Genomic DNA, 9,888 nt, shown 5'->3' with positions numbered 1-9,888 from the left:
ACATTGTGTATTTGTTCAATTAGTAAAATTTTGGTAAATAAATAAATCACGAGTTTTGGAACATATTTGTTTGCTCTATTTTATAACTGATTCAAATATTTTTTTTATAATTTGTAATATTTTACCATTGACGTCATAAATGCAGGTAGATAACGGTAGAGGAAATAGTGAACTTGAGTATGGCGTGAGAAATGGTATTTTCACTAATTAAACTAAATTAACTTGTACTTTAATAAACTATATAAATATGAATATTTAATTTTTATCTTTAAGGAAAAGTATTTATTTTTAAAAGTAAATTAGGAAATACTTTTGTTGACGGTTGTATATATATAAATACCTTGTGTTAACACTTTCGTGCGCGACTGTACTCCGCACATCAGACGTTCCGACAGCCGCGGCTGTCGCAGTGTGCAGAAAGCGTGCGTGGTGCGCGGTACGCCGCAAGATGTTCGCGAGCATGTTCGTCGCGCGGATGGTCGCGCTCGCCGTTCTAGCCGGCACTGTCACTGCCAGAGCTAAGGTAAGTTTTATGTGGGATTAAAAAAGTAAACCTGTCTTTAATTAAAACAAAACTAGCTTTTGCCCACGACCCTGTTGAAAAATGGCTTAATGTTATGAATTAACATAAACACTCGTTTTCAATGAAAAATTTACTGAATTTAATTTCCCAAGACATAAAATTAACATAGTTAGGTGTATTTTGGTCATATTGTCACAGCTTTCACTCTTTCGACTTTTCTTTTGTTTTAAAAACAAATGAAAAGTCCTCGTGTAGTTAAATTGCTAGCATCAAACTATACAATCTTCATTCCAGTTACATATTTTCATAATGCTATTGGCTTGTAAATATCGCCGCAATAAAATGACGTCTCATATGATATCACAAAGGAAGTACTAAATTCTCTACATTTATAAAACGACATCCGTTTTCATAGACGTATTTCTTTAGCCCACATAACTAGCCGCTGTACAGTATTGTTTATTTACTAATAGCTGTTGCCTAAGACTAAGCACTCGCGTAAAAAAATTAGTAGCTTATGTATTCTTCCAGACTGTGTTATACTTTTGTGCCAACAACAATATCCGTTAAGCCCTTCTGATAGAGTAGGGTAGAGACAGAATTATCCATTCACCCACGCAAAATAATATTACCATGCTTTACTTTCACGACATAACTCAAAAGGATAGGCAAGGGGCACCTTTATCCTGAGAGGTGTAGAGCATTAAATGGTTTTCTATTTTAAAAAATGTTATCAAATGTTAAATTACTCAATTTGATCAAGATTTGTAGACATTTAGACTGTAAACGCTAACAAACATCCATCCATCAATATAAACTTTTGCATTTATAATATTAGTAAGAAGACTAGACAATCCTATTAAGATCTACTAGCAGTTCGCGTGCGGCTTCATCCGCATGAAAAAATAAATTTATTATTTGCATTTGTCAAATGTCAAAATGACATGACATGACAAATCTTGGCAAACTTGCTTTCTTGATATTGGCAGCAACTTATGGTCTCTTTCCCACATTAGGATTTCTATCCAAAATATTTACACCCTAAGTTTAATGGCGTGAAAATATGTAGCATGACGTAAGTGTTGGGCTTTTTATTAAGAAGGATTTATTCAAAAATATACTGTAATTGCTAACATCTTAGGCAACAAAGAAGTGTGTGTTTACGCTTTATTATAATAGTATAGAAGTATAGATTATTAGTATTTTACTTATTTAGTATACAGTATTTTGGAAACAATTCAAGCAGGTGTTAGTTCAAGACAGTAATTGAATAACAGTATACGAACCCACGACCACTAGATCGACTGTCCATAAACTGTCTCTGCTGCCTCTGTAGCACGGACGGTGCAGAGCGTAAACGAATTCTCCGCGACAACAAAAAAGAAAAAGATCGGCTTTCCATACTAAACTAGACTATAGGCATTGTATTTCTTACAATTTCGTCTATTACCCAATCCCTTTCAAATGTCTAATGTATTGCAGAAGCCCTTCTGTTAAATAAATAACAGAGCTATTTAGATCAAGAGCATAGTTTGAGATAAATCTCTTGTTTGCACATTCCGCTACAAGTTTAAGTTCCGAATCTATTAAATACGAATTGAACTCTAACTAGTTAGCAATAAGTTTGATTTTAGAATGATGCTTGAATAAATTTTATCTAAGTGAAATTTTATCCGTTGAAACAATGGTGGAACTTGAACCATGGAATTCGTAATATGATATTTTCCCATAGTTAATGTTGGGTAGTTTAAATCGAATGCATTTGTGGTCCAGGATGCCCGCTTACTTTGTTGTTTCTTGCAGTTAATTATTTATTTACGAGCTGTCGCCCGCGAATTTCGTTAGCGCTAATTTGGACCACCAGTTACGCCATTTTAAAAAAAGGCTATTTTAGCTATCCTGCAGTAAAAGTATGGTCTAAATCGGCTCAGCCGTTTCGGAGATTACCCGAAACAAACGCAGCTTGCGGACAGACAGACAGACAAAATTTTTAAAATTCGATTTTCGTTCTCAGCTACGCAAATACATCACCTTGCTGAAATCTGGAATTTTTCTTTTTATATTACAAACAGACACTGCAATTTTATTATATGTATAGATAGATAGATAGATATAAATTTCTTTCTAAACTTTTATCAACACCAAAGTGTATCAAACTTCTTGTGTGCAGCATTGTACGTTATTAGACAATTATCTAATGCCTTGTCCTTATCATTGTACTTGTATCGTCACCAACACAAGTGCATCCGATGCATGTCCTCGCTCATTGTCAAAGTAGAAGAGCAAGGTTGCTTCGATAATGGTCGATACAACTCAATAAGGTTGCCACTTAAAGAGCTTATTATGATTGCTTATGAGTTACATCATCGGTTCTATACAATTAACTTAACAACCTTATATGTGTACTTAGTTGTGATCGTAGTATATCTCTATCTATCTAGTTTTAATTTTTAAATGTTTATATTCCCCTGTCTTTTGTTCTTTAAGAAGCACCAATAGCCTTATGGCTTGGAGTACGGACTACCGATCTTGCGGTTCAGGGTTCAAATCCCGCCATTCGACTATTGTCTTGAACCATATCCTTGCACAAGCGTAGAGCTTATTTGGAATGGTTAAAGGAAATATTAGTCAACTAACAAAAATCTACTAATATTTCTTTAAAAAAAAATAAAGTAACCACAACAAGATATTGGTAAAGTTTTTAATTATAAATCTACTAGCTTTCGCCCGCGACTCCGTCCGCGTGGTTTAAAAAAATAAAAGTAAGTAGCCTATGTATCTTTCCAGACTATCCTCTAAGTCTATACTAAATTTCATCAAGATCCGTTAAGCCGTTTAGGCTACAAACTCTAACAAACAAACATCCATCCATCCATCTAAACTTTCGCATTTATAATACTAGTAAGATAAGATAGTTTATTTTTAAGAATAAAAGTATTTATTAATATTCGTGATAGACCCTCAGGAATTTGAATACGTATCCATGGTAACCTTTTACGTCAACATTCTAAGTATTGAGACCACGAAAATGGAAAAACGCTTCCAATTTATTATTTGTTTTTATGTCTTTTAACAATTTATGAGTCATTATAGATATCCAATTAAAAATGTTATCCACATTTTATCACATGTTTATTTATTTATTATTCATATAGTGAATGATACTTGTCAATAAAATCGATTGCTATGATGCATTGTTAACCATTAGTATTGTTTATTTTATTGCATACTTATAACTACATAGTCTTTAACAGTGGTAGTGCCCGCTTTAACATCTTCGCTCGAAAGGGCCGGCTCGGTGTAATACCACGACCACACAGAAAACAGGCGTGAAGTGGGAGCAATTCCGCGTTTCGTCTGATGAGTGTGGTGCCGGAGGTCTAATTTTGGCCCCTCCTTTCCACCCTTTTCTTAAGAGGAACGGAAGGAAAAGTGGATTTAAAGGTGGAGGAGACGCATAGGAAGAGGAAATATCCTCTTCATTTGCGTCTCCTTCCACCATCGATTAAGAGTAGACAACGCATCTGCAATTGCGGATGTATATGGGCAGCGGTCGCTACGCCATTTCGACGGTTTCAAGTGGCCGCTTGCTCGTTTGCCACCTTATAATATAAAAAAAAGAGTCTCTTCCCGCCTTCAAGTCGCTTCCCGCTGTCTTTCCATCCCTATGTATGCTTAGATCTTTAAATCTACGCAACAGATTTTGACGCAGGTTTTTTATTAGACTAAGAGATTTTCACATTAAAAAATTTTAGATTTTAACAGTTAAAAATCAAGAAGTAATTAAACAAAAGATTAACAGCCTTACAGATAAACGCTGTATAAAGTTGAACTTAGGAATAAACAAAGTATAAGCAAGTATTAGTACAAATTTTGATAGAACTTAAAGCAACTACTAATTACTAATACCTCGAGATAAGCCGGAAAGTATAAATTAAATATTCGTAAACAATATAATGGAAGGCGTAAGCAAAGTAAAGATAGTTATTATTTTGCATTCTTCGTCGGCATAGATTAAGCTGAAATTTAGTTTATCACGTGTTTTATGTTGGATGTAAAAAGATCCACATATTGAACTTTTAATAGATTCATCACCACTTATCAGGACACTCGTAGTGACCAATGGACGTCTCTGAGTATGTTAGTAAAACTAATAAATACATTTATTAAGTTTTAATTTTAGTTTATAGAAGGTAGTCACGTGTATTATGATCAGGCGAATTGAGTACCGTTGTTAAAGTATTACACGGATAAAAGATCGCCCAGAACCGCAACTATTCTGTGAATGAAGTCCCCAAATAGATCTAGAATAGCCAATGGATATAAGTTCCTTTACTATTAATTGATAGCTATTATATTTATAAGAATGCCTGCAGTATGCGGAATTCATTTATCTAATCATCTTGAGTATGCATTGATAACATCAACGTAATTGCAATGTCAAATTGTAGCGTTCTTAATTATTGTAAAGCCCGCAACACACGCTTATTATCAGAACAGTCTGATCCTTCTGATCTAACTGGAAACTGTTTAAATCTCTGAAACGACTGTTCGGATAAAACTGTACGTGTGTAGCGGGCTTAAATGCACACGAAGACTTAGTGAAACTAATCTAACGGCTATAAAAATCTATCCCATGAAAAGTGTTACATCCATTAAGATATAGGGGTTGAATACGGGGTATCTTCTCGTTTAATATGAACTCTCGTTTCCAGGTGGCGGACGCGAGGATCTACGTGGACGCGTCCTCGGAGACCGAGGAATTGGAGGAGATAGAGAAAAGATACACCCAGGAACTGTTGAAGGAGTTCAGGTCAGCCAGCGATGATGCAATCCTGCTCTTCAGCGAATACTCCTCCAGGTCCGGGAGAGATCTGAAGTTCTTCCTGAAGAACATATCCATGCTGAGTTCGGATACGAAAAATACAATGAATCGGAGTTTATTCGATAATGCGGTATGTTTATTAAAACTAATCTAAATTGTTAACTAATAGTATATTCAATGACTGCAGGATTTAAATATCCCCCCCTCCCGTCGAAGTTAAAAAGGGGGTGTTGTAGATATCTCGACCTGGGGACTAGTAAAACTAACTATAACCCTAAGAAATATCTACATAGGTTTTAGATCTATCAATTATCAGATGAAACGGTTTAACACGAATCGTATAGCATAAAGTGTTTTGTTCCGTTGCTTCACTTACTGGTCTAGATAAAGGAAGTGGAGCATCTAAATTCCTGTGTACTCATAGTGCATTAGACGCGCACAGCAACACATTCATTTGGATTCATCTCGTGTACTATCTGTGAAACTGCATATGCTTCCTTAATATTGATAAGATCGAAATAGTGTATACGTATAAATATTGACTACTAGCTTTCGCCCGTGACTCCGTCCGCGTGGAATTAAAAAAAATCTAAATAGCCTATGTGTTCTTCCAGACGGTAATCTACATCTATTCCAAATTTCATCGAGGTCTATTCAGCCGTTAATGCTACAAACTCTAACAAACATCCATGCATCTTTCGCATATATAATATAAGTAAGATTTCATCCTAATAATAACATAAATATTTTGCATTCTTTTAAGTAGCTTTATGGCGAAGTTTAGCTCGATGTTTTTGAGATTATATAGTAAATTTGTATAAAGACACTCTGGAAGTTAGGGCATCTAACACGGAAACTGGTCCCAAAAATTATTTGAAAAATATCTTGCTGCCGTCATCGGACGATAGACCACCAGATACCTATCATACCAACTTGGCTGGCAATTAACAACCGTGCGGTTTTCCCGAAAACTGTTGCCTCGCACAACCGCGTTCCTAAAAGGTCTATCCTCGACGCCATTTCCCGAGGGTTCATAAGAACCTGTTATTGTGGATGTCCATGGCTCATCTCAGTACTTCAGCTGCCCCTTTCTCGTGTAAAGACGCGCGACATGAAAATATGAAAACTCTGACAAATTTATAAACTCATAACCTTGAAGTGAAATGGGTACATCGACCGTAAAATTCCGACAGGTACAACAGTCGTATGTAGACGTACAAATGTTTACGTAAGTTTTAATAGAAGGTTAATCTTAGCGATGCCGACGAGAGATGCGGAACAACCGGCCCTAGGCCCAGTAGGTACAGTCATGAACTAAATAAATGTCTAACTATATAAGTACAGTCGCGCAATTAAAAGAAACGTTAAAGTCGCGTCAAATTCGAACAAAACACTTGAAGTAACACGTATTTTTAGTTCTTTCACTAGACAATTATAGATTCCATATGTTTCTTTTTAAAAATTAGTTTTAATTTTTACATTCGTGACATTCGTGAAATCATTTTTACCTATTTACTTGTGAGGAAATAGTACTTTTAACTACCACCTTACTTCTTACTAGTCTTACTATCTTACTAATACTATAAATGCGAAAGTTTAGATGGATGGATGAATAGATGAATGGAGGGATGTTTGTTAGACTTTGTAGCCTAAACGGCTGAACGGATCTCGATGAATTTTCGCATAGGCGTAGAAGATAATCTGGAAGAACACATAGGCTATTCATTTTTTTTTTAATTCCATGCGGACGGAGTCGCGGTCAAAAGCTAATTGATTAATAAATGTTTTATTAATGGGGGAAAATGTTATGTAGTTTCCGTTTACCAGGTTAATTAAATTTAAACGACATGGTAACCAACGGGTATATTCCCTAAAGTAATATTTGAAAACTTGTCCTTACATTTATCCTTCTTTTCGTAATAGTATACGTCAATCCGTCAATCTGTCCGTTATTTTAATTATATCGTACAAAATTTTAATGTAAGGTCGACTCAGTGACGTCATAGATTTGGCAGAAGATCAGAGTGCGGCCATTACTATTAAACTTTTTCTTGTCTTCGCGTTTGAACTACAGATCTAATCTAGATATAATTTGAACACTAAAATTGTTGAAATTGCAAATAGAATGCACTCGATGCAACGATAAATGCAAAATTAATTTCATTGCAAATAATTAACGAATTAAGTCGACTTTTTATACTCCTTGATGTCATTTTAATCGCTATAAAAACCAAATTTAAAAAAAAGTAAAATCCGCAAATGACAAACAACGTTTATAGCTAAATTAATAATCAATTTAGAAACGGATCGGAAAATATATTAGAGACAATTTAATTTTAAAACACTTCAGCTACTATTTTAATAAATTCATTATCGCAGTATAATTTGCTTGACTTGCAATTGTTTACAATAGGTTGAATGACAAGGTCTAATCAGATCGATGTGCAGTCATTCAGTCAATAAAATGACAAGTATTGTCGACGTATTCCGTACATTAACGACGTAATGGAGATTACTAAACGTTTATTATCTTTTTTGCGTTGAAGTCACATGATAACTGCATTCATGTTGGGTTTCTGAAGTCTCCATTTATTTTATCATTACCTGGTGCTTCATCAGTGTTATGTTAACCTACGTTTCAACGGAGTAAACTCAAACAGTTGGGAAACCCATTTCATGAGGTTATCAAACCAAACGAATGGTTTCACTGGTCATATAACGATTTTTAACAGTACCTTAGCGAAGCTTTATCATAATATAAGACCTCTTAGCGATTCTAGGTAAGACTTTGTTGAATTCTCGATTAAATAATTTGGTTCAAACATTGCTATTACGTTGTATTTTTATGCAAATGGTGCAAAATATGGTCATATCTACAACAGAAGATAGGTCTTTGATGTAAAAAAACATACAGACGATTTGAGTACCTCCTTCTTTTGGGAAGTCGATTAAAAAGACCGCGCGTAATTCTGTCACGAACGAACGAAATATACAGAAACTATAGTTATTGCTTATTGCATCAAGCTATTTATATTTAGCCATTTTAATGCTATTACTAGTTGTTGACACATTCGGGGTATGATTTTCGGTGTTTCTTGACTGTTGTCATCACATTTATAGTTTTGAGAACTTTGTTTCGAGTGGTTCAAAGTTTTTAATTCATTAATTTAGCCCAGGAGTAAATCAATGAATACGTCATATCGTAAAATAAACGCAATGGCCTAGTAGTGGCGTTTTGCCTAAATTGCATTCATGCCAAATGTCCAACCTTATAATGATGAGTAATTAATTGTAATCAGTCGTTACGGTAGACGAAATTACATTTTGAATGAATCACGATATAATACTAAACTAAAATAAACTAATTAGTAAGCTATTCCACGCTCTAATCTATGTCCAAGACGCATTTTTATTTAATAAATATTAAAGCGCGGGAAAACAGATACAGGTTGTGGCATAGATAATTTATGTGCAAATTAAAAAAGCAAGCGTCTACATCGACGAGGTCGCTTGTAATTGTGTCATAAAGTAATGTAATATCAATAAATAATAATAAAAAAATAAATGAAATAAATCGATTGCTGGGCTATTTCCTATAACAGGCTGTAGTCTATATCCAAGATGATTTTTTTATTAATAAATGTCAAAGCGCGGGAAATCTGACAGAAACAGGATGTGGCATAGATAATTCATGTGCAAATTAAAAAAGCAAACGTCTGCATCGACGAGGTCGCTTGTTATTGTGTCATAAAGTAATGCATAAACTATAATGCAACGCTGCTTTATAAGTTGCATTACATTGTTCATAGTCTTTTAAACATCTTGTCCAAGGATAATTGTTTAAGAAAATAACTTCAAATAGTGACCTTTGCACAGATGCAGTATTAACAGATAATAAAAGTATGCAGATGTAAATAGTTCAAGAGCAAAGTAATAGTTTTCAGTTGTTTGTCGATTGTTTATGGTTTTCGCGATATAATTTACGATACAGAACTGAAATGAGGCTCCAGTTTTGATGGCCCGTGGATGAGTTACACGTTCTATTTATGAACAATTTCATTTTAAAGACTTTGTTATATGTCTTTTATATTATTACGTGTCTTTTATATGATTTATCATCAAACGAACATTCATTTATATTGTACTAACTTTTGCCTGGAATTAAAAAAAAAAAACTTAGTAAGTAGCTATGTATTCTTTGAGACTTTGCTCTATATCTTTACCAAATTTCATCGAAACGATTCGGAGAAACCTTCTAACAAATATCCCATCCATTTAAACTTTCGCATTTATAATATTCCTGTGATATGGAGGGCAACTGTTGATGAATTCAAATATAATTCTTTTACAAGAAATTCTTCCACAGATTTAGTTTTATTTTTTATAATTCCAGCCGTCATCATGTCGGGCACAATTCGATAGTCGCCTTCACAAGATCGAGTTTGACGCGCACGTCGCCGCTAGCTTCAACGCGGAGAATCACGAAAAGTTCTTACAATCCCACATGATAGTGCTGAGAATGCATCTCAATAAGGTACAG

The 9,888-nt window shown here is 34.6% G+C and overlaps 1 protein-coding gene across 1 annotated transcript in view; it reads left to right on the top strand.

The window, feature by feature from the left end:
- Window positions 1-422: 422 nt before the first annotated feature.
- The window catches only part of LOC106102633, an 11,567-nt gene continuing 2,101 nt past the window's right edge, over window positions 423-9,888 (top strand). The window contains exons 1-3 of the mRNA XM_013282174.1: window positions 423-523; window positions 5,239-5,478; window positions 9,742-9,882. Coding sequence (XP_013137628.1) covers window positions 449-523; window positions 5,239-5,478; window positions 9,742-9,882 — 456 coding nt within the window. The 5' untranslated portion in view covers window positions 423-448. The remainder of the gene's footprint in view (window positions 524-5,238; window positions 5,479-9,741; window positions 9,883-9,888) is intronic.

Source organism: Papilio polytes, unplaced genomic scaffold (genome assembly GCF_000836215.1).
Source record: "Papilio polytes unplaced genomic scaffold, Ppol_1.0 DF823912.1, whole genome shotgun sequence".
Lineage (NCBI taxonomy): Eukaryota > Metazoa > Arthropoda > Insecta > Lepidoptera > Papilionidae > Papilio > Papilio polytes.
The sequence above is the reverse complement of the archived record's forward strand: the minus strand, read 5'-3'. Positions and strand labels throughout refer to the sequence as shown.